This window comes from Festucalex cinctus, chromosome 7 (assembly GCF_051991245.1).
Source record: "Festucalex cinctus isolate MCC-2025b chromosome 7, RoL_Fcin_1.0, whole genome shotgun sequence".
NCBI classification, from domain to species: domain Eukaryota; kingdom Metazoa; phylum Chordata; class Actinopteri; order Syngnathiformes; family Syngnathidae; genus Festucalex; species Festucalex cinctus.
Window position 1 is genome coordinate 8100001 of NC_135417.1, and position 24332 is coordinate 8124332.

Sequence of the window (24332 nt, forward strand, 5' to 3'; positions counted from 1 at the left end):
TTTGCATAACTAATTTTTCACAGATTGGGAAAATGTGTGCCTCTGTTTCTTCATTTTGTGTCTTTGTATTTCCACAGCGTTTGTGTGTGAATATTCATTATTTGAAGGAATATATTTTCTAAAGTTGATGCTCATTTTCTGTTGGCGTTTGAATGGGATTCACCTTTGACTGTAGCATTAGCGCTAGCTAGCAAAGTTATATAGACAAAGCATGTTTGTTTTGTATTGTTGTGCGTTTAGTTTCACAGTCTGGCTAGTCTTTCTTTTTTACAGTGTAATCGAGCATTCCCAACTATTTAATCATGTATTCAGAAATGTTTTATGTTACTAATTATACCATTTGCTGCTGCTTGAGGAATATTTGTAAATGTCCTGGGAAACAACAACATGGATTTTAGTAAGGAGAATGAATAGTGGCTAATAACCGTTAAAAGAAAATCGCAAATGTTATAAAAATGTTGTTAGTGTGCTATCTGGTTGCGTTCAAAATCACAAAACAGCTTCCAGCCTTTATTTTAATTTTTCCTGTTCATTTTATTGCACACACTCACAGATACAAACATACACACTCGTACGAGGACTACTTTTGGCGTACCATACACAAACATGTTGCACATGCTGAGTACATTTCGTGCGGACGACGTTGGCGAGTTTCTGATGTTGATAAAAACAAAAAACAAAAAAAACAAACAAGGCTCCTCGGTGCTTGAAGCGCTGCGCGGTCTCCATCGGATTTCTGGGAAAAGCCGACGTGGCTTTTTTTTTTTTTTTTTTTTTTTACTCGGCAGGCAGGAACTTGTCCAGGTGCACCTTGACGTGGTCGATGGTCTCGCTCAGCAGTTTGCCGACGTGTGGGCGTACGTGTTGTCCGTACAGGCCCAGGATGGATTGGCGGACTTTGTCCACCAGGGGGCCGACTTCTTCAACCAGGGCGCTAACGGCAGTAGACAAGGCGCATTAGTTCCGCGTGGCGCTAAAAGGTCGACAGTTCTCATTGTCGTGCTTTTTTTTTTTTTTTTTTTTTGCAAAACGCTCACCTGCCAACCTTGATGGCGGCTTGCAGCTCCGGTTTGTTCTGCAGATCCTCAATGTAGTCTTTGGCTGCCGCGCCCTGGGGGCTCTCTCCCATTTTCTCAACCATGGGGGCGGCAGCGGCCTGCAGCTTGCTGTAAGCGTTGAGCAGGCGCTTGTAGAAGGTGGCCTTATAGCCCTCGTATTTGTCCACCAGCTCCTGGTCTGGTGCGGGGATCTCGCACAGGCTCATGGAGACTGCCGGGAGAAAACGCAGCAGGATGTTTGCAGAACATCGCTAGAAAGCTAGTATCTCCAAATGGTTTTTTTTTTTTTTTTTTTTTTTTAATCCTTTCATAATTTGTGTTTGTAAAGAAACGTTTGCTTTTATGTGTTCTATACTAAAGAGCGCAATTATGCCAATCAAAGGTCAAGTTTATTCTTTTTCAAAAGTCTTACCCTGCAGAGCCAGGATCAAGGCGATGGCGTATTTTGTGTTCATGTCTGGAAAGAAAAGAAAACGCGTTAATGACATCTTGCGCCAACCTGTGGATTCTTAAATGTCTTAAAGTAAAATGCTAAAAAAGAAAAGATTGCTTTTACCTGCTATTGATTGCGTCTGTAGCCCACAAGTGACAGTCTGCTCTGAAAGTGAGTCGTCTGCAACTGGGAGCTCACATCTGGACCAGATGATATAGGGGGGGACAGCAAGCACACGTCATCTGACCAGGACACACACACACACACACACGCACGCACACATCACCTAAACAAAGTCCAGTGTACATGGGTATTCGCTTGAAAAACCCGATTGAGTCTTGCGAAATGTGCCTGGACGTTCGGCATCTGCCGGACATGGTATATTCATAAACGCACCCGGAGACCCGGCTGATAAGCACGTACGTGTTAATCTAACATATCGCTCGTAAAAACTGCCCGTCGATTAGATTATCCGGCGCTCGCCATCAGCGTTTTCTGTTGCGAGCGAGCGCCATGTCTAGACGCCACCTCGCTGACCTTTCGCAGAGTCCATGTCAGGTTTACAAAGTGACGCCTTTTGTCCCTTTTTTCAATGCATCAAGTACTTATTGGGTTAAACAACCCGGCAAGAATTTTAATTTGGGTCATCGCCAAAAGTAAATTAATAGATGAGAATATTGTTCTTTCCTGCAAGATTATCACCAAAATTGAACGTGGCTCACGGTCGTTAACGCCTCCGCAAAGGTTCATGGAAATCTGTTAGTGGTGGTAAAGGTAAAACAAATAGCACTGTGAGGGGAAAAAAAACCCATTCCATCTGAAAGTAGACTTTACTGTGGATTCTCTGTGCTCTGGTTGGGGTAATTATAACATTTCAAATCCATTTGTGCCGTTGTGAGACTTGCGCTCATTCCCTTGAAATTCAGCATGAGAAAGACGCGTACAGTCTTTGACATCGTGGAAGCAGAAATAAACTCTCTGGAGTCCCATGTAGAAGATCGAAGCACACAAAGTACGTTTATAAAGAACTGCCAGCAGACTTCCACTTGCAGATGACGTAAAATTGGCCAGTGCGATCACAGATGTGATGCGAACTATGTTGTAAATCCAGGTGCAGAAAGGAAAAACCTTGCCACAGTTTGGCTTTAGCTACAGGTGCTTGTACTCAACCGGAAGGTAAACAAGGTCATTACGAAAAGCACCTGTGGCTAAAGCCGAACTCTGGTCGGGTATTTACTTTCTTAGCCTGGTTTTCCAATCTCTGCTGCATTCATCCATCCATTATCGACCTCTTAATCCGGGGTCAGGAAGCAGGGGCAGCAGTTTTAGTAGGGAAGCCCAGACTTTCCTCTCCCCAGCCACTTCAACCTCCTCCGGCGGGATCCCAAGGCGTTCCCAGCCCAGCCGAGAGACATAGTCTCTCCAGCGTCAGCCTTTCGCCGGTGGGACATTCCCAGAACACCTCTTCAGGGAGGTGTCCAGGAGGCATCCGAATCTCTGTTTATGAATGGAATATGATGACATCCACCAACCACAATCTGTTTGCCATCTCCAACTCTCAGTGGAGCAGTACGCCACGCGACCCACATCTAAAAATTTCTTTTGTGACTTCATTGCTGCGTTCGTAGTAATACGGTGCCTTCGTGACCCCTTGTAAAAAAAAATGAATGTAAATGTAAAGAATAATTGCGACTAAGCACTTGCAGTTGTTTCGACTTTTGGACCTTGAGGGCCACTGTAGTTCTTGTAACCTGGCAATAGTCATATTGATTGATAACTGTGATTTGCTCAAGTGAGTTCTCCACAATATCAATCTGGGACTGCTCCACTGTGATTTGCCGCATCTTGTGCACGTTTGTTTTGACCAATCACGGCAACAGATGAAAATGTTGTCTTCTTTTTCGTCTTTGGGAGCACAAACATCTTTACCAGATAAAAACAAAGCGCCTCTCGCTGTTCAAGATTCAACAAGGAAACTGTGAGTAATTCTGCGAGAACAGAATTAATTGTAGCGTCCATTCGTCTATTAGGTTTGTTTGTTTTCCCGGCGTCAGCGCTTCCTGGTTTCGTAACAGCTGCAGGTCCCGCCCTAAACAACTCCTGATTGGTCCGACCTAAGAAAAAAAGTCGGTTGCGAACGGATCAGTGGGAGCAGTACGAGATGGATTCTCGTAGTGTTTGTGAGCAAATACAGCGAGAATTTAACTTGCTGGCAAGGTTATAGTTCTTGCTCTTCTTCTGACAGTGTGGAACTGCATCAAAATGTCATCATGAACCAGGGAGTGCAGGTGTAAGTGGTTGATTTTAGTGCTTCTGGCCTAGGCTGACTTACCTCCCCAGTTTGTTTCTATGTGTCAGATGTGTTGAACGTACCATCATCACAAACTCTGTTATTGAAGGACACGAGTTGCACATATTGTTGCTTTAATGACTGCGTGTAAAATGCACGTTATTGCATGAACAAAAAGGCAGTCGCCAAGCACGGCTCTTAGATGGCTCCTGCTGTCGCCACTTGGTCAGTTGAATTGGCGGTAAAGAACGACAAGTAGTGGCGGATCTTCTCCTTGGCCGAGTCCCTGAAGCCGGCTGCCCATTGGCTGTAGTCTTCCACCACCGGCTGGATGTGTTCGTCGTAGTACTCGCTCGCAAAGTCGATCGCCATGTCCCTCCCAGCCGCCGCGTTCTCTTTGGCCGCGCTGCGTGCACAAACACAACGAAGCTACACGCCAAATTGCAATCTCAATTTATTGTTGACCACACAACCGAACGCAATCGTTAACAGAGACGTCAAGTGGCTTGAATGGATACGCTGCCTGGTGGGTGTGTATTTTACCGTTTATTTATGTCTGTTTGTTCGTTCATGTGTGTTTGTGATAGGGATAGACCGATTGTCATTTGGGCTGATTATCGGCGCCGATATTGAGCATTTTGACATCGGCATCGGCATCAGCCATTTTGAATAATCTTACGGACGATAATAGATCCATTTAAAAAAAAAAAGTGTTCAGGAGGAAAAAATTTAAAACTTCAGGGAACTAATTATGAAATTTTGTAGATGCTGCTGACCCAGGGAACTCTCTGCACCTTTTCGGTTTGAAATTACCAATCCATCGGTCAGCCGATTTCCTTAATTTTGGGGGATTGGTGATCGACCGATCCCCTAAGAATAAACTGATTTTTTTTCCACCGATCTCATATCTCTCGTCAGATGTCTGAAAAAGTATCCTCTTCTGCTGATGATTAATAGGCTTTTGTTTTTATTTAAGAGAAATACTTAATGTGCCGTTAAAACAAACTGCATTATTTCACAGATATTGTTCAATGTTTTTCAATAAAACAAATTGTAACACTGAAGGTGGCTGCATATTATGGAAAAAAAAACAAAAAAACATTGGGATCGGCAAGTCAGCCTTTTTTGAAAGATCGGGGTTCTGTGATCGACCAGAAAATTGTGATCGGTGCACCTCAACTTCATATATATTTAGAAATTTTTACAAAACTTTATTTACTATCAAACACAATATGGGAACTTTTTTTTTTTATTTAACTTTTGCTACTGCACCTGGGAGATTCCTTTTTGTTAGATTTAAACTCCAATATTTAACGAACCCTAAAAGTAAATATGCTTAAAATGCCATTCTAGTGAAAATGAAAATTGTTTCCCAAAATCGGTTATTGCCACCCTTGACTACTAATAATTGGTATCGGCCATGAAAAAAAAACATATCGTTCTATCTGTGTTGTACAATGTGTACAATGTGTGTGTATTAGTTGTTTTTTTTTGTTTTGTTTTGTTTTTGTCCATTTGTGTGGTGTCTTTTGTGTGCCCGCATTTATTTTTGTGCGCATTTGTTTGTGTTCCTTTGTGTGTGTCTTCATACATGTTTCTTCATTTGTATGTTTGCATGTGTTCGTTTGTTGGTGTGTGTGTGCGTGTGTGTGTTCTTTTTTTTTTTGTGCCTGTGTTTGTGCACTCGTTTGTTTGTTTGCTGTGTTCTTGTGTGTGTGTGTTTTTATGAACTCCTTTATGTGATTGTTTGCAAATGTTTGTGCATAAGTGTGTTTGTATGGAAGTGTGCGTGTATCGGTGATACCGAGCTTTATCAAGCAGTCGTTCCAGGAATCCCGGCGAGACGGGCAGACCCGGTTCTGGCGTCTGCGCCCAAAGTGGGCCGCATGCTTCAAGTAAAGGGAGAAAGCTTTGTCAAATAACAAAAAAAAAATAGAGTAGACAGAAATAAGCAGGAAAAACTTACCTTGAATGAGTAATATCAAAGCAATGACGAGAAATCTCATCTGCCGTCAGACAAAAATACATTTTATTCATATTTTGTCATTCGAAAGTCTATGAAACGTTCGGAATTGTCACTTATAAATCATCCAAACAGAATTGAAAGTCCACAAAAAAAACTAGTGAAAATTGGTGTACCTTTTATTTATTTTTTTTGTGTTCCGGCCCACGCGGGTTGAATGAAACGAGTGTTATTGAGCCATTTTATTTATATAAGGCGACAGGTCGTACATTGGTCCCTGTGGCCTGACTTTTTTGTTTGACTTCCATGTGGCTGTTAAATAATTGTTTTGTTTTGTTTTTTGTTTTTTTGGGGGTTTTTTTTTTTCATGTTTGCCTTCCAAACTGTTATATGACAGCTTGAGGACTCTGGCTGGACACATCGTCCCAAATGTAAATATTTCATGCATACAAATAAATGAACCTTGAAAGCTTCTTTCTGTCCAGCGGTCGCCCACATCTGCAGCCTTAGACGAGACGAGCGAGCGGCCTTTCGATCAAATCGGCCCGTCTGGCAGATGCTGATGTGTTTGCCGACCAGTCAAAGTCTGTGATTTGATCTAGCGGGGCCGATTAGGGCTTTTTTTTTTTTTTTTCCCCTCAAGAAGAGCGGCCATGTGATGAACGTGTTGGCCCCGTTGGGGCCGTTTCTGCGGGCAGAGTTCATGGCAAGAAAAAAAAAAAAAATCAATTTGATCTCTGAAGCAACAACAATCCTCATCCCACAGCTGTCTAAACACGCTCGCGAGCGGGGGTGAAGACGTTTTTTGTTCCGAGAGAGATCGAGGGAAAAAAAAAAAAAAAAAGAAGTGTCTTAAGCAAAGTTGCATTTGGGTCGTCATTGTCTTCATTTGAAAGGGCTAAAGCAGGGGTGTCAAACTCATGTTAACTCAGGGGCCGCATGGAGGAAAACATATTATCAAGTGGGCTGCATCGGGAAAATAACATTATATAACTTAAAAACAATTGCCGTCATTTATGTGCAGATTTTCGTGGACCAGCCCTAAATTACGGAGCTCAACTGTAATCATATTGTTCCGAGAAATAACACGAATGCAAATGGAATGCGGCAACACTTGCCGGTATATGTTCCGGACGTGTTAAATCTACCTGTTTTGCATATATATTGTTCCCAGAATGCATTGCGTGGCGCAGTTAATGATGTTATAAGGACGTTAATCCTTGTCCTATATATTTGTGTTACCAATAATTGAATTTGTGTTGTATTTAACACATTTAAGTAGGTGTATGATTACAAAAAAATAATCCTTAAACAAACCGTAGTTTAAGTTGTGTGTAAAATAATGATATCCAGGATGACGATTCCCCGTACCAGTTGCATTGCTCATCTGAGGACTGCTTGTGAAATTACAAATTTATATATTTTGATTTTGGCCGGCTGATAAATGAATATATAATAACGTCACTCGTTTCTTATGCTCAACAAAGCGTGATTGTCATATGAGAACAGATACCTTCAGGGTTCACCAAAAAAATGGCAGTTTCAGTTTTACCGGCAATAAGACGAAATGGTCAAATTATAGTACATTTGCCAATTTTATAGGATTATTGATCGTACATTGTACAGAGCGTCGAATTATCTTACAAATACAATAATTATCTTACACCTGGCAACACTGGCTGTGGTAGTGTGCCGTGCGGGGCTAATGGAAAAGCGGCAGCGAATTAAAAAAAAAAAATGAAGCGGTCTATTGCTGATTATTTTCTGTCACAAAATGAGAATGAGGAGGAGAATGATGGTGCTATAAAGGAGGGCCAGTGGAAGGTGCAAAATCAAACGGTACAGATGAAAAGGTCAAGGGAACATCGGCCGAGGAGCAGATGAAGAAATAATAATAGACTTACACTGAGCTAAACAAAATAATGTTCACGAGTTAAGTTATATGAAACTATTGACTTATTTTAATATCCACTGTTGTTTGCAGGCAAACCTCATGTTCCAATGAAATATTTTGCAAATATATCGAGTTGCGTATGCCTAAGGTACATCCGCAAAAAATGGTGCAACCAAATCCTGTGCTGTGCGACCAACTAAAAATCTTACTCGCACCAGTGCTAACGAGTGGAAAAGTTAGTGTAGAGCCCTGCATACTGTACCTCTCCAAAGTGTTTTTATAAATGGAAATGAGAAAAATAACGGCGGATGCATGTGGCCGATGACCTCCGCCTTCCAGGCACCAGAATTCAGTGAAGCAACGCATCCCCGGTGGATCATTAACTGGCGTAAACTTTAGTCCCGCTCTTGTGAAACTGGCTTGCGAGGAAAGCCTCCATGTTGGCGCCTCACCTTTGCTCCTGTTGACACAAATAAACAATCGATGCGGTCGCGCTTCATCATCGGCCGGCTTGAACCCCGTCCTGGATGACTTTCGTGATGCAAAACGTCTGAGCTTAATTTAAACGTGTTCAGGGGAGGAATCATTTCAAGCAAAAAAACTTATGGATATGATTATTTATTTAATAATAATAATAAATGCAATGTTTTATTGGAGAACCAAAACTGCCAAAATTAAAAATAAATAAATGACTTAAAGTGAAAATAAAAATATTTAAAAAATTATATCAAAAAATAACATTAAAAAAAAATATATATATATATATATTTTTTTTATTTTATTTTTTTTTTTATTTTTTTTTATTTAATTTTTGTATTATATTTTTTTATATCTTTCTTTATTTTCCCTTTTAGTCATTTATTTATTTATTTATTTATTTAGCCAATTATTTATTTTGAATTTTGGCAGTTTTGGTCCTCCATAATGTTTCATCCTTTTTAAAGTTCTTTAAAGAGTTAAATAAAATGTCCCTAGGATTTGGAGTGCCAGCGATTATGCTTGCTAGCCGAGCTAAGAACGCTAACATTAGCGAACTTTTATTTTTATATATATATATATATATATATATATATATATATATATATATATATATATATATATATATATCCTTCTAAAACAATACTTGGAGTACTTTTTTTGACAAATAATTCTTTTTCTGAAATCATCTCTTCTGGTCATTTCAGTTTAATAGATCCCTAAAGTTTAATTATTCATTAACATAATATATTCCATATTTGGTTTGGATTATGCTTCAAAAAAAAAAATAATTAATAATTTGATTATCAGAGTTATTCATTAACATATATATTATGTATGCAAACCAAATATATTCCATATTTGGTTTGGATTGTTTTTCACTACTACTACTACCGCCACCGCCACAAGCTACAGACACTGCCACTACTGATAATGATGATAATAATAATAATAACAATAATAAGTACATTATTATTATTATTATTATTATTATTATTAATTATTATTGTTAATTATTAATTATTATTGAAATTCTTCTTAACATAATATATTCCATATTTGGTTTGGATTGTTTTTTTAAATAATAATAATTCCATAATTGGTTTGCATTATTTTTTTATTTTTTAAAATAATAATAAGAATAAGAATAAAACATAGGCCATTATTTTCGGAAGGTCATCTTTATGTGATGTACGTTCTGAGCCACTGTTTTGCATAATCAAATCTTTTTCTTTTTTTGTAAAGAAAATATTTGAGACTATACTCATGCCTTGCAATGCATTCTGGGACGTGTAGTGTATTCGTGAGCTTTATTTTTCTACATTTCTGCTCAGCGTTTTATATGTATAGAGTTCCTTTGCATGCATTTAATGTTATTTTTTTGCTATGGCAAACACCAATTTCGAAGACATTTTCATGAGCAACGTGACGTCTTTGACTTCAAACGCATGCGGAACAGTACAAGTCATCTGCGGAATCACAATCAACACCACACTGTTGTTGTTTTCCACCCATTTGTTCATTTATTCACACATTTGACAAATGAGTTCACTTTGGACATATTTCAAACATGAATATGTGCACAATATTTTGCTCCAGCAGTATGATGTCGTCGAGCGTCAGGCGAGGACTGCGCACTTGAATGTCCTTACTTAGCGCCAAAGTTGTCCTTGAACCAGTTCCTGTTTGAGAAAGAAATGTGCAACGTTCGCTCATCATTTTTGAAGCCGTGTGTGTGTTTGTGTTGTGTTGTTGATTGCGAACGCACTTGACGTTGGTGGCAAATTGGCTCTTGCCAATTTCGTCCAGTTTTTCCTTGGCGTTGTCCGCCAAGTTTCGGAACACGTCGGCCACCTGGTCGCCGTACCTGCTCAACTTCTCCTCGATGGTCTCATCCTGAGCATCTGTGACCGTACGTGCATAAATACACCCAATCAGTCAGGTATTAAATTTTTAATTTCCATTTTAAAATGACGTGTTTCAAGGGCGCAGACTCACCCGCGTAGGCGAAGAGAGCCAGCAGGAGCACGGTGACGGCGAGGTAAAGTTTCATCATCTGAGTGGGAGGAGACAAAATATACATTTAAAAAAGTTTTTACCAAATAATTGACACTTTTACAACTAATGGGGCGAAATAACTCCATGTTGTGATGGATTCAAATCAACACTTGAAGTCAACTGTCTCCTACCTGCTGTTGGTCTTGTTGTTGTGGAGGAAACTGCTGTGGGTGTTTGTGTGTGGGCGTGTGTGTGCGTGTGCATCTCTCTTTATATGCCTGCTGGCTTGCACAAATGTGACGCACGCTGGACTCAAACAAGCACACGTGGCACCCCCCCACCCCCCCCCCCCCTTTTTTTTATTGACCCTGTTACCGCCGACATATCAGAACACAAGATGCAAAAACAATGGTCACTTCATTAGGTACCCCTCGCTGTACAATCTCATGGGAAACCGTGTTTAAAAATAAAACGATAACAGTTTTGATTGGCACTGTCAAAAAGTGCTTTATCTTGTTTTAAATATTTTTTATTATTCTTATTATTGGTGGTAGTTTACAAATTGCATCATACTGGCTGTAATATTTTGCTGATGAGGCAAATTCTCTCAATCATGAGTAGAGCTGTGAAAATTAATCAATTAATCGACAAGTAATCGATGATCAAATAAATCAACAATTATTTTAATAATTGAGTAACTATTTGGAGACATTTTTTTTTATTTAAAATTGTTCAAATCCTCAGATTTCAGCATATTAACAGTAACTAGACTAAGTGCTATTTCTGAAGAAATTGCGTCGGAATGCTGAAAGCTGAATGCTAAGATTTGAATGTGGAATGCTTATGAAGTACATTGAGAGATAAATTATGAATTGATGACCTCCTCGTTACTGCCACTTTACCAACTGTGCCAACAAGCAGTATCAACACCTGGTAACGATAACAAGTTGTATGTATGGAAGTGGGTGTGGACAGTGACACTTAAAATAGTTCAATGTCTATCCCATTGAAAATGAATGGGGAAAAGTTGATATTTAATGTTAAATTATGAGAAATACTGTAAGTCATGTGGAATCAAACCGTATATTCCCTAGGAGGCGTGTATTTTTGGAGCAAGTTGAAATTTGAACAGTATAAATTGGAAGTATTATGTGGGAGTTGTTACGTGGCAAAAAAGTGTGGAGAATAAAAATCACAATAGCATATGTGGGAATGATTCAGCATTCCCACAACTAGACTAATTGCAATTTCTAGAGAAATTGCGTGGTAATGCTGAATGCTAATTAATAGCTGAACGCTAAGATGAATGCTTATGAAGTAAATTGAAAGATAACGTGTGAAAATTAGAAAGTTTTAATTGAAGTTACATTGAAGTACATTCTGGTGCTCTTTTCTGACTGCAAATTCGTGCCACAGTCGGCATGTTCAACTTCTTCAAGGTTGTGGCTTGCCTCACTTTTTGTTACACAGACGTTCCTCTTTTTTTTTTTTTTTGTAAAAGAGGGGAAATAAACCAGACTAACCTTCTTATGCCGTTAATTCCTTTAAAAAAACAAAACAAAAAAACCACACACAAAAAAAACGCACATTTGCAAATACAGAAAATGCAGCCAGCCCTGAAAGCGGCCATTTTGTTTGGTTCGGATAAAAAGGCCAAAGTGGCTCTCGACGAGTTAAAGGGATGCTTCACTTATTTAGCCTATTATAGCAATAAAAAGTTAATATTTTGTCCATAATTTATTTGATACTTTCATTATTTTTCTCGTACAAATGGTACCTTTAAAAACACAATCACAACCAATCACAGCTCACCTGTTTTCTAGGTTTGGTCATGTGACATTCACAAGCTGAGCTGTGATTGGTTACCTGAGCCCTTGTGATGTCATTTTCAGTCGACAGTGTTTTTAATTAAAGGTACTAATTGTACATGAAAAATAATGAAAATATCCAATTTATTATAGGCAAAATATTCATGTTTGACTGTCATAAATGGCTTAATAAGTCACGCATCCCTTTAATCTCCATGTCTTTGCTTGCGTGCATGTAAACTTCCAAGTAGGGAGGTGAAAGTGCACGTCCACAACTTTATAACAAAAACACATTTACAAAAGTGCTGGGAGGAGGGAATGTTTTTCACTAGGTTTCTTAGGATTTACATTTTTTTTTCAAAAGGTTACTAGCAGTTAAACACCTGTTAATTTATGTGTGTTTTTTTTTTTTTTTTTTTTTTTTTTAAAGAAATGTTATCATAGCACAGATGGAGCAGGCGTGCTGAGTGAACACTTTGTGGTGTTTAGTGCACTTGCACACATTTAAAACTTTTTTTTTTTTTTTGGATACTATGCATATAACACATCTTTATGTGACACTTTTTAAATGTGTATTTTATTTGGTGTTATGCGTGCTGCGCAATCATGAATTATTTTTAAGCTATTTGGTGTAATTCATACAGCAATATTTTAAATGATAATTCATTTTTTATTTTTATGTGGTTTGTGGTAATAAGACACACAGTAGTTTGCTATAATGGATGGAAACACTATTTTATGTTTTGCTATAGGTAGGTGTTTTGAGTTTGTTTTTATTTTATTTTTTTTGCTGTGGTGTAATAAATACAACACAATCTTATGTTTATTTTGTCACGTGGCACATACAATTTAAATGTGTTTTTTTTTTTTTTTTAATTTTGAGTTTTTTTTTGTTTTGATTTTGTTATGTGTCGTAATGCATGCAGCTCGATTTTCTATAATTATTTTTTTAGTTTACTGTATCTGGTTCTTGTATGTTTAAAATGCAACAATATTTAAGTTTCTCTGGTTCTTGTATGTTGATTCTAAAAAGGGACTAAGCAGGAGGCCAAACGTTATTTATTTCGATTAGTTTGTCTGGTTCTTTGTCAAAATGCATAATAATACAATTTAGATCCTAATTCAGTTTTCCATTTGGGGGTACCTAATGATTTGGCCGGCCAGGGTCCGACTGTGTTTGTGTTGTGAAGTTTTCGACTGGAGCAGCCGCTTGAGAAAACACAGCTGCCACAATGGACGCACGTTTATATTTGTTTCCTTTCCATATAGCGTGCCGATGTTTTTGCAGGCTTTATTTTTCATTTCACCCCACGATGGTTGGTTGCATCATGTCAGGCAGGCATATGCATGAGTCGATTACACAATCGTTTTTGTATTAGCACCGAAACGAATACATTTTGCCCCATCGGCTCAAGCGTTTTAGCTGTTTTTCTTTCTTTCTTTTTTCTTTCCTTCATTTTTTTTCTTTTATTTCTTTCTCTTTTCTTCTTTTTTCCCTTCTTTCTTCGTTTCTCTTTGCGTGCTGTTTTTCTTTTTTCGTTCTCTTTTCTTTCCTTTTTTCTTTTTCTTTTTTTTCTTATTCTTTTTTTCTTTCTTTTTTCTTCTTTTTTCTTTCTTTTTTCTTATTCTTTTTTCTTTTTCTTTTTTCTTCCTTTTTTCTTATTCTTTTTTCTTTAGTTTTTCTTTCTTTTCTTTGTTTCTATTCTTTTTTTCCTTTTCATTCTTTCTTTTCTTTTTCATTCTTTCCTTTTTTGTTTTTCTTTTTTCTTTCTTTCTCTTTTCTGTCCTTTTTTCTTTTTTCTTTCTCTTTTCTTTCTATTTTCATTCTCTTTTCTTTTTCTTTCTTTCTTTACTTTTTTTCTTTTCTTTTCTTTTTATTTCTCTTTCTTCTCTTTTCTTTCCTTTTTTCTTTTTCTTTCTTTCTTTCTTTCTTTCTTTCTTTCTTTCTCTTTTTTTATGTATTTATGTATTTATTTATTTATTTATTTTATTCAGACCGGTGATGCCGCTTGTCCATATATATATATATATATATATATATATATATATATATATATATATATATATATATATATATACCTCAGAACTGCTGGACGTGTTAATGACTGACTGGTAAATTAGAGAGCACATATTCTAAGATGCAAAATTAAATTTCCTTAGATGAACTGTTCCAAAAAAAGTGAAAACAACAAATAAACAATTTTAAAAAATAAAATAAAATACTTGTACCTTACCTTACCTTATAATACCTTATCTAGTTGGACTAGATAAGTACTTCTTCCTACTCCTTCAACATGTAAATTATGGAATTTATTGTTGACAAATTTCATTTTTATTTTTATTTTTATTTTTTATTTTTTATTAGACTTGCAATGTGTTTATGTTTATATGTTCAAAACCAAACCAAACTAATTCCTATGTGGTGTGTGTGTGTGGAGAAAAAAAACGAGACTTTTCTGACTTTTTTTTTTTTTTTTTTTTTAATTTATTGACTGGCAACAGAGCAGCAGCATGACATACAATGTGACTCTGTGTGGGTTACAAGCGACAACAAGCAAGGCAGCGCTACCTAGTGGCAGATTGTCATGATCGCATCCAACTGTTGGAGCCGTACTTGAAATGATAGACTAGATAGGAAAGGCATTTTTGGTGCGTCGGAGTAAAAGGCCCGCTCGGCGAATGTTTGTTTATTTACAAGCGCGACAAACGCAACTCAGAGCAACAAAGTGATGACGGGATCAGTAACTCTCAACTCTCTCCTCCTCCAGCTTGTCACTCCGAGACGGTCTCCTTGACCGACTCCGCCATGGCGTCGAACTTGTCGCGGATCTGGGCGGTGAGCGGCGCGAACAGCTCGGTCAGCTCCTCGATCTTGCCCTCCAGGGAGGTGCGCAGCTCCTCGGCGGCGACCTCCAGCTGGGTCCGGATGCCCTCGGCCTGGCTCTCCAGCTGCTGGCCCAGACCCTGGGCCTGGGTCCTCAGCACGGCGGACAGCTCGGACATCTTCTGGGAGGCGCCGTCGCCTGCCTGCTGCACCAGGGGCTCCATCTGCTGCTTGACGGTGTCCAGGCTCTGCGAGGTGCGCGACTGGAGCTCGCTCAGGTAGGTGGATACCGTGCTGGGGTGAAGGAAGATGGCCGCAGTTTAGACTTTTGAAAACCATATGTCAAGGTGTTTATAGTTCACAAAAGTAGGGATAGACTGATAATGGTTTTTTGAATATCGAGACCGATTATTAGGAGTCAAGGAGGCCGATAATCGACATTTAAGCCGATATTTATTTGCAGTAAAAGCAGTATTAGTGTTGAAATAAGAAAAAACACTTTTCTTATCATTTTAACCATATAAAGAATAGACTGCTTTGTTTAAAAATTATAACAAAAATTGCGGGGCCGATGCCAAGATATTGGTCAAAATGCCAAAAATCGACACCGGTAATCGGTCTATCCCTAAACAAAATAGAAAAAAAATTGTAAAAATGTTTTCATGATTTTTGTTAACGAAATAATATAGAAGCAAAAACGACGGAAACATGAACAAATGACAGATTATCGGCTGCCTCTGCAAGATTATCTTTAGTGATTATCCGTGGTGTGAGGTGTGTTAAACCTGGCCAATCTGATCATAAAACAGTTCAGGCTGACACTCGTTAATGTTAAACCAGTTCAACATTTATGATTGTGAATCTTTGTGGGTGGTCAGTACGGTACGCACACCGACAATCGGGCCAAATCAAAGGTCGCCAGAAGCCTGTTTATCATCTCTTTCTAAAAGATTCGTATATGGTGGTGTGAAGTGTATTAAGAGTTAGTCTCCCCCCCCAGTTGTCTTCTCAGAAAGTTTGATATTTGTAAACGTGGGGTAGGAACATACAGATAATCAGATTTGCGCATTAAATTCAGCAAAGGCCCGATTGTCAGTTGAGTTGAGTTGAGTACCGATAATCAGGCCAAATTTCAAAAATGGGTTCCAATCGAACTCACTTGCGGATCTCCTCGGTGTCCTTGTTGAGGCGCTTCCTCAACTTGTTGGTGTAGGCGTTGACGCGGCCTCGCACGTCGCCCGAGTTGTGCTCCATCATGGTCTTGAGCTCGCCCAGGTAGGTGCCGCTGCGCTCCTTGGCGTCCATCATGTCCCTCTGCAGCCGGTTGGCCAGCAGCTGCAGGTCGGTGGACAGCTGGTTGGCCGTCACGCTGGTGGACGGGTTCAGCTTGGCCTGGATGTCGTCCTTGTACGTCCTCAGCTCGGCCATGGTGTCCGTGATCAGGGTGCTGCGCCACAACCGGAGATATATTACAAGATGTGTGATACGATTCAAAGACAGTTTGATGTTGAAATGCACCCCAAATATGTATGTAGATGCTGCATCCATATATATATATATATATACATATAAATAAACATACCAACCATAAAAATAATTAAATAAAGTCGTTAAAATTAAATAGAAAGTAAAAATATTGAACAGGTGAGATTTTGCTCCTTATGGTGTGCATGCCTTGGCCACCAGAGGTCAGTATATTCATACATGATTATGTATTTGATGGTGGAACACGACAAAGATTAAACTGAGTTGTTGTTGTTTTATTTAATCTGTTGGCAATTTTTGTATTCAAATATGTTGCTTGAAGGTTTATAAGTAATACAATGTCGGTTGTTTGTTTTGCTAGCCTGTCTATGGCATTTTGAATTGTGTGTTAGCATTGAGCTAGCAGACTTTTGTAAGGCAAAATGGTGCATTTTGGTGAAATACACCACGTGTACTTGGTTTTTTTTTTATTCACAGATTTACAGTAAACGTCAACTAGGAGTAACAAAGTTTGAATCAGGCACAGTTAGCATCTTTTTTTGAAGAATTGTTTGCCGATGTCATTTAAGCTAGTATGCTAGCTAGTACTAGTGATGAGCATTATGGTGGTGTTTTTTTTTTTTTTTGTGTCTGTGTTGAATAATTTAAAGTGGAAGTCAACCTTTAACGTTTTGAAACAATATGTTATATGTGACCTCACTCGTCTCAACATTGCATTCTGATTAATATTATATTTATGAAATATGCATTATAAAGCAAAATCAGCCGTTTTGATCCATCTCAGGGGGGCGGCCATTTTGCCACTTGCTGTCGACAGAAGACGTCACAGTTGCTCAGGTAACAACCAATCACAGCTCAGCTTCAGAAAACAGGTGCGCTGTGAGGTGTGATGTCATCTTCAGTCGACAGCAAGTGTCAAATTGGCTGCCCAGTGAGATGGATTTAGAAGGGATGGATTTTGCTTCATAATTCATATTCTATGAACACAATATTAACCAAAATACCATATTTAGACTATAGCAGGGCTGCATAGAGCATATAATTGTCACAAATAAAAGGGGGGGAGGGGGGTGTTGACTTCGCCTTTAACTACTATTGAATACAGTCACGCATGTGCCATGGATTTGTGATTGTGTACATGTTGGATGCTGCCATCTTGTGGCATCTACTCATAGCAGAGCTCTGTTCCTATCCCTTGCAAATGCTATGCAATATATTACTATATTACTTTTGACAATGACAACTAATACTTCACAATCCCGTTTAACAATACATCATTTGAGAGGGTTTGAAAGGAACATTTTAGTGATGAACCCGAACTTCCCCGCCGGTGCTCACAGCGAGGGACTTACTCAAGCTCGCGGTTGAGCTCCGAGGTCTTGATGGTCTGCAAGACGCCATCGGCCTTCTTGTTCAGATCAGAGACGTACTCCCAGAAGCGGTCCACGGTCTGCACCCAGCGGTCCGGGGTGGCGTCGGCCTGGCGCACCACGCGGGCGTTGCAGCCTGTGATGGAGAAAGTCGTGGCAAATATAAATTATGTACATAAACGACCGCATTAGTGTATTGCCAGACATTGTCACTTGCGCCGCAGGAAATTGTCAATGTTTTTTTTCCACCCTAAAAAAAAAACTGCTGAGTTAAGTGTTGTTTTGTACAAAAAGAAATGGTTTTGCACAAAACACCCCAAAGAGTTGGGTCGAATTGACCCAAGTTAGTGGGTTGATACAATTTTTTTACCCAAATTGGGTTGTTTTTGAAATTGTCATTTACACCCTAAAAAACCTGCTTAGTTAAAAAAAATAACCCAATTTTTTTTTTTTTTTTTTTGGTTAACTGGACTGAACCACTAGTTGGGTCAATTTAACCCAATTTTGGGGTGTTTTGTACAAAAAGAAATGGTTTTGCACAAAACACCCCAAAGATTTGGGTCAAATTGATCCAAGTTAGTGGTTTGATCAATTGTTTTGAGCCAAATTGGGTTGTTTTTTAAATTTTCATTTACACCCTAACAACTACTAAGTTAAAAATAACCCAATTTTTTTTTATTTTTTTTTATTTTTTGTTAAATGGACTGAACCACTGGTTGGATCAATTTAACCCAATTTTGGGTTGTTTTGTACAAAAAGAAATGGTTTAGCACAAAATACCCCAAAGAGTTGGGTCAAATTGACCCAAGTTAGTTGGTTGATCCAATTTATTTTGGGTTGTTTTTGACCCAACAGTTTCCACCTTTATACCTCAAGTTACGTATGTATTGGGCCGAACAATAAACTTGGTTAAATTTTACCCAAATTTGGGTTGCTTTGTAGTACACATACACAAAGGTTTTGCACAAAACGACTCAAAAGGGGGGGCAGTCTTTTAAATAACCCAATTTGGGTTGTTGTCAGACATTTTAAGAGAATAGTTGCAGTGACTGGCAGAAAAATGACTTGTGAATAAATTTAGCAGATGCAATCATCATTGGGTAAGCGTAAAATCTTTTAATAAATCTCAAATCTGTATAATGTCAGATATGTAAGATATATAAGTATATATTGTTGAGGAAACTTAGAGTGCAATATTGTATCTAGATTTATAGTATTTAGATTTAAAAGTAAATAAATAAATAAATAAATACATAACTTACCAGTGAGGACTGCCAAGACAAGGACGAGAGCTACAGCCTTCATGGTCAGTTGCAGACAGACACACCTGGACAAAGGGCAACAAAAACACAACATATTCAATCATAAACGGAAAGATGGCAAATTCCAATGGAGATTTCCTTTTCCTTCCTTTTTGTCATCTCACCTGAAATGTTTGAGGTTCCTCCGTGTTGATCCCGCGGGTGGCTCGCAGCTTATATAGGCTGCTGCTGCCGAGCGTGCGTGCGTGGGGGTGGGCGGGGGTTGTTCATTCCCCCCCCCCCATCACAAACCCCCCTTCCCTCCCCTTCCTCCACGACACCGCAGCGCGTCCGAAGTTCCCACCTCCGCGCGTGCGCGCTGTTGTTTGCGCAACGTGGAGAAAAACAAGCTGGAAGCTTTCACGTTTAAGTGTGGAGAAACTTTTGTTTTATTTTCATTATATTAAATCCTATAACTATCTTTTTTTAAGATTAAAGTAAATGTTGACATTTTGTTTTATTACTATTTTTTTTTAAAAACAACTGATAAGCAGTGCCTGTTTTATTTATAATTTACATGCTTTTTAAGTTATTATTTAACTTATGTATTTAGCAACTTTTTGGGGTAGAAAGCAAATTAACTTTTCATAATAGTAATAGGATGCCATTTTTTACAAATTTTACACTGTCATGAGGTAGGCAGGAAGCATTAGTGACAATCACAGAAGTTAAAATTTTAGAAGAACAGGACTGATGATGAGAATTTTATGGAGTTTTTTTTTTTTTTTTTGAGCCAGTGAGCTTAAATTCAATCAATTCAATTCATCATTTTGATTTTATATTATTCTGTGTTCACCAGCTGCATTAGCAACAACCCTAGAGATGAATTTAATATCATTTAATTTACAAATTGACAAAAAAATAAATAAAAATCAGTCAAGAACAACATGAGCATTACAATATGACGGATAAGGGGCCAGAAAATGTTTTCAGTGTGTTCATTTTTTGTTTTTTGTTTAATGTTTTGTTTCCATTTTGTTGATGCTGCACTATTTTATGCATGTGGGTGAGATGCCATAATTAATCACCAAAAAAAAAAAGTGTCACATCAAACTATCTCCTGACCTTTGTGATGCTTTTTGAGTGACGCTGCTGGACCAAGTTTATGCCGCTTGACACAGTTTCATTTGCTATTATCAAATTCATTATATAATAATGATGTAAAATTTCGGTATATAATAAAAACGTATATTCAGTTGCATAGTAATGAATTTAAATGTTGTATAAACCTCAATTTATTTGGGTTCAGTTCAAAAAGTGGAACACATAAAATAGATTGACTGCAAAGTGAAATATTTTGTGCTCCCCAATTTTGATGATTACAGCTAGGGCTCCATTATGGAAAAAATAATCACGATTATTTTTGACAAAAATTGAAATCACGGTTGTTCAAACGATTATTTTTTTGGTACAAAACAAGAAAATGTTTAAGCATTTAAAAATATTAAGACCAATTAAAAAAATAGATGCACTATAATGATGCAAGTTCCTTTTTGGACCATGTAAAATTTATAATAAGTATTTATTTATTTGTTTATTTATTCACTAATGTATTCATTTATTTATTTATTTAATGATTAAACAATTTTTTTTTTTTTGGTCCAAAACAAGAAATCGTTTAGTCATTTAAAAATATTAAGACCAATTAAAAAAATAGATACACTATAATGATGCAAGTTCCTTTTTGGACCATGTAAAATTTATAATAAGTATTTATTTATTTGTTTATTTATTCATTAATGTATTCATTTATTTATTTATTTATTTAATTATTAAACAATTATTTTTTTTTTTGGTCCAAAACAAGAAAACGTTTAGGCATTTAAAAATATTAAGACCAATTAAAAAAATAGATACACTATAATGATGCAAGTTCCTTTTTGGACCATGTAAAATTTATAATAAGTATTTATTTATTTGTTTATTTATTCATTAATGTATTCATTTATTTATTTATTTAATGATTAAACAATTATTATTTTTTTGGTCCAAAACAAGAAAACGTTTAGGCATTTAAAAATATTAAGACCAATTTAAAAAAAAAAATAGAACCACTATAATTATGTAAGTTTCTTTTGGACCAAACAGAATTTATAATAATATATATTATTATTATTTTATTTTTTTTTCCTTTTTTAATGGTGCAACTGTGTAAATTTAAACTACTCAAAATTTAGTATCAATCTTTTTTCACGATTATGCTGACTTTGTAATTGGGGAGTGTAATAATTGAAATCGTAATTGAATTTCGATTAATTGCACAGCCCTAATTACAACATATAACTATATAACAAAAACAAAATTGACCATCACAAGAAATTTGAATATAAAATGAGGAAAAATTCAAATGATTTTTAATGTTGAACATATGCTAAGAATTGGCCTTGTGGAAAGTGTTTTACTGTATTGAAATTAATTCAAATCACAAATTTGGTTTAGCATGAAAAAACTGTTGCACTTTATCTCTTTATCCACTTGTGCTATCGTGAAACTTTTCCCACCATGAAGTTGACCTGATTTCAATCTAATCCCACATCTGCACTACAATTATCTTCTTCGCTTCCCTGACAAACCTTTCTGATTATTGTGCTTGATGCAGACATTCTGGGTTAATTTCTTCCCCCGACAACACCAATGACAAAAGGTCCTATTTTGCCGCCTCGGCGGGTGTCGAACCCCCACGACATTTGCTCAGCATCACAAGCGGCCTCGTGAATACGAACGGCAAGTAGCAGCAGGATGTCAAGTCGGCCCTTTTACTTGCGCCTTCGCATGCAAATGCCGCGGACGGTGTGGCCCCGACGCACACACATACATCCTTCAATAAATAACACAGGAAGTAAGCGCAATACGTCTGAGTGATACTGTTTTGTTGTTGTTGTTGTTGTTGTTTAAATGGCAGCTCTAGTTTTAAATTGGATGAGATTGGGCATGGGACTGCTGGCATGCATGTGGTCAAGGCCGTAAGTGGGAGTTTTGACCGTTTTGAAATGCACCTTTAATAACGTGAGTTCCCCCCCTCCTCCCCACAGTATGTATGATAAAGCTATATCAACCAAGTTTAGTTGTGGGAATGTTGAAACATTCCTACATATGTTATTGTGACTTTTATTTTCCACACTTTTTTGCCACGTAACAACTCCCACATAATACATCCAATTTACACTGTTCAAATTTCAACTAGCTTCAAAAATTCACACCTCCTGGGGTATATATATTGTCTGATTCCACATCTGATTCCACAACTTTTCTTCATTCATTTTCAATGGAACTTTTTCTCAGTATCACTTTCCACGCCCACTTCCATATATATAACTTATCATCATTACCAGGTGTCTTACACTGCTTGGTGGCACAGTTGGTAAAGTGCATTGTCCAGTAACCAGGGAGTCATAATTTCATATTTTGTCTCTCAATTTACTTCATAAGCATTCCACATGCATTCAAATATTAGCATTCAGCTTTCAGCATTCCCACGCAATTTCTCCAGAAATTGCACTTAGTCTAGTTACCTTTATTATTGTTTTAAATTTGTATTTCACTACAGTAAGCTGAATTTATTTACTATTTTTTCCCTCTGTGTGGAGGCAGGGAGGAGGCCAGCAGCATCAGGGTGTATGAAAACTGCTAAGATTTGAATGCATATGGAATGCTTATGAAGTAAATTGAGAGATAAATTATGACCTCTTGATTACTGGACAAGTTTTCTGAATTGATGTGCATATGTCCTGATTACAAAGCGACGCTACGAGGACTTGCGTGTGTCAAACGTGTTACGCTCTTTGCCCTTTGGGACTTTGAGATAATTTTGTACAGGAACAAAGATTAGTTGAGTTGGCTTGCTCGGGTAATTAGCACCAAGTCGTGATAACACATGATAGCTTAGAGTAACGGGGGATTGGCGGGGGGGAGTGGGTAACTGGTGGGGCCGGGGTTAACCACTCGCAAGTGACCAAACAAACCACATTTACATTTTCTAGCTTGTAAACATTTGCTATTGCTTTTTAGACCCTGACGTACAATGCAAAGGTTTCGATTCCGTTTTGTATTCTGTATTTGTTGACAGTCTTCTTACCCACGTGGCAATGCTAAACATGGAGAGTTTTGTTTTTCTTGTTATTGTCTCGCTGAGGAATTGAAACAAAAGGTTTTTCGTAAGACCAAATGGTGGAAGGAGGAGGAAGTGAGAGTGATGAGCTTTTACAGTAAAAAGCCTGACAAAGGGGAAAACAAAGTCAGGGGGGAGTGTGCAAACGGTCGTCTGAGCTAATGTCGGATGACGTCGCCTTCGGACGACTCAGCCGGGTTATTAGCGGTCAGACATCACGCGGTTTTCTCGCATGTCGACACTTTCTGCGTATTTGTTCAAAAGCCGCCGTCGGCATTGAGAAAAGTCAGGAACATTTGGCAAAATGACTAACCACCCCCGCCCCCCCCCGCTCACATGCTGTCATGTGCATGCCAGGCCAGTAGGTGGCAATGTGACTTGTGAAGTGGCTTGTCTGAAATGAGGAAATTAGACACAATTTAAAAAAAATAAAAATACTACTATATACTAATACTATATTAACATGCAAAAGTGTTATAAGGCTCTCCAAAAAATATACAGTACATGCGTAATACATGTCGTAAAATTATCTGACTGACCATTTTCCATGTTTGTTTTCGGGCTACAAAATGCTGAAGTGACTAATGATCAATGATCTTCTTTCTTCTTTTTTTTTTTTTTTTTTTTTTGCACGATGTAGCGCTTACATGTGTTTTGATTTTTCAAAACAGAACATACTGCACACTGGCTGATACAGAACATAATATCAAGGGACAGGAACTACATTGCGGTCTTGCCATGCATGTCCTCCATGCTAATGGTGCTGTCAGCCTTAGGCTAGCGGACGTAATCACGTTTGGCAGCGCATGTATCAAAAATGATTACAAACAACTACTTTTAGTTCTGAGTGATTCCCAAGTAGTACGAAAATGATTGAAACATTAAACAGTTATGTGTCCCGGAGCAAGAGTATTGTGTGCTGGGTTAGGGGGTTAACCTTGTTCCGAAACAGCTGGAGGCAGACGAGTGGAATGTTGTTTGCCACTGTGTAGCGCAGCGTGGGCGCAATCAGCCAGCGGGGATGGTGGCACAAAAAAACACTGCAAACAGGATGTGTTCTTGAACTTCCAGTAACCCAACATGTCTCGTCCAGTCCATTCGCGGGTGTCGCAACTCTGACACACGCAAAGCCTGAACACGCCAGGCTCCCTGGCGCATGTTGAGGAAGGACGTTTCCCCAGTTAATTTGTGACTAATAGAACCATTTGGAAATGTTTTTATTTGACTAAATTCAGTTGGTATGTTTACCAATGTCGAGTGAAAACCTTCATCTTCCTCCATTATTTGAGGTCACACTTTAATTTAACTTCATCAATCTGCAAG

General features: G+C 38.0%; 4 protein-coding genes across 6 annotated transcripts; all 4 read right to left on the bottom strand.

The window, feature by feature from the left end:
- Positions 1–501: 501 nt before the first annotated feature.
- Positions 502–1737, bottom strand: apoa2 (apolipoprotein A-II). The gene is made up of 4 exons (XM_077528174.1): positions 1615–1737; positions 1471–1515; positions 1038–1269; positions 502–934 (listed from the first exon to the last, which is right to left on the bottom strand). The coding sequence occupies exons 2-4, from the start codon at positions 1511–1513 to the stop codon at positions 778–780; spliced, it is 432 nt and encodes a 143-aa protein (XP_077384300.1). The 5' UTR covers positions 1514–1515; positions 1615–1737; the 3' UTR covers positions 502–777.
- A 2161-nt stretch (positions 1738–3898) lies between these two features.
- On the bottom strand, positions 3899–8157 carry apoc4 (apolipoprotein C-IV). 3 transcript variants are annotated; one of them, XM_077527198.1, is made up of 4 exons: positions 8091–8157; positions 5748–5787; positions 5586–5670; positions 3899–4187 (listed from the first exon to the last, which is right to left on the bottom strand). In XM_077527198.1, the coding sequence occupies exons 1-4, from the start codon at positions 8139–8141 to the stop codon at positions 3980–3982; spliced, it is 384 nt and encodes a 127-aa protein (XP_077383324.1). In that variant the 5' UTR covers positions 8142–8157; the 3' UTR covers positions 3899–3979. The 3 variants fall into 3 exon arrangements, with proteins under 3 accessions (XP_077383324.1, XP_077383326.1, XP_077383325.1); XM_077527200.1 differs by lacking the exon at positions 8091–8157 and adding an exon at positions 7901–8008; XM_077527199.1 differs by lacking the exon at positions 8091–8157 and adding an exon at positions 5921–6035.
- A 1455-nt stretch (positions 8158–9612) lies between these two features.
- Positions 9613–10388, bottom strand: apoc1 (apolipoprotein C-I). The gene is made up of 4 exons (XM_077527502.1): positions 10305–10388; positions 10114–10171; positions 9884–10019; positions 9613–9797 (listed from the first exon to the last, which is right to left on the bottom strand). The coding sequence occupies exons 2-4, from the start codon at positions 10169–10171 to the stop codon at positions 9764–9766; spliced, it is 228 nt and encodes a 75-aa protein (XP_077383628.1). The 5' UTR covers positions 10305–10388; the 3' UTR covers positions 9613–9763.
- A 4017-nt stretch (positions 10389–14405) lies between these two features.
- On the bottom strand, positions 14406–19126 carry apoeb (apolipoprotein Eb). Its single transcript, XM_077527189.1, has 5 exons — positions 19027–19126; positions 18863–18927; positions 17583–17736; positions 15905–16192; positions 14406–15039 (listed from the first exon to the last, which is right to left on the bottom strand). Exons 2-5 carry the CDS (start codon positions 18903–18905, stop codon positions 14694–14696), a joined length of 831 nt encoding a protein of 276 aa, XP_077383315.1. The 5' UTR covers positions 18906–18927; positions 19027–19126; the 3' UTR covers positions 14406–14693.
- Between the last annotated feature and the right edge of the window lie 5206 nt (positions 19127–24332).

Excerpts from the sequence above, each read along its gene's own strand:
- apoc4 (XM_077527198.1), bottom strand. The coding sequence starts at position 8,141 with ATGATGAAGCGCGACCGCATCGATTGTTTATTTGTGTCAACAGGAGCA. Across the intron at positions 5,788-8,090 it reads TTGTGTCAACAGGAGCAAAG|ATGAGATTTCTCGTCATTGC; the intron begins GTGAGGCGCCAA and ends GTCTGACGGCAG. Across the intron at positions 4,188-5,585 it reads CGACTGCTTGATAAAGCTCG|CGCGGCCAAAGAGAACGCGG; the intron begins GTATCACCGATA and ends TTGTGCACGCAG.
- apoeb (XM_077527189.1), bottom strand. The coding sequence starts at position 18,905 with ATGAAGGCTGTAGCTCTCGTCCTTGTCTTGGCAGTCCTCACTG. Across the intron at positions 16,193-17,582 it reads GAGCTCAACCGCGAGCTTGA|CACCCTGATCACGGACACCA; the intron begins GTAAGTCCCTCG and ends GTTGTGGCGCAG. Across the intron at positions 15,040-15,904 it reads GACACCGAGGAGATCCGCAA|CACGGTATCCACCTACCTGA; the intron begins GTGAGTTCGATT and ends CCTTCACCCCAG.
- apoa2 (XM_077528174.1), bottom strand. The coding sequence starts at position 1,513 with ATGAACACAAAATACGCCATCGCCTTGATCCTGGCTCTGCAGG. Across the intron at positions 1,270-1,470 it reads CTTGATCCTGGCTCTGCAGG|TCTCCATGAGCCTGTGCGAG; the intron begins GTAAGACTTTTG and ends TTCTCCCGGCAG. Across the intron at positions 935-1,037 it reads GCCGCCATCAAGGTTGGCAG|CGCCCTGGTTGAAGAAGTCG; the intron begins GTGAGCGTTTTG and ends TACTGCCGTTAG.
- apoc1 (XM_077527502.1), bottom strand. The coding sequence starts at position 10,171 with ATGATGAAACTTTACCTCGCCGTCACCGTGCTCCTGCTGGCTCTCTTC. Across the intron at positions 10,020-10,113 it reads GGCTCTCTTCGCCTACGCGG|ATGCTCAGGATGAGACCATC; the intron begins GTGAGTCTGCGC and ends GTACGGTCACAG. Across the intron at positions 9,798-9,883 it reads CAATTTGCCACCAACGTCAA|GAACTGGTTCAAGGACAACT; the intron begins GTGCGTTCGCAA and ends TTTCTCAAACAG.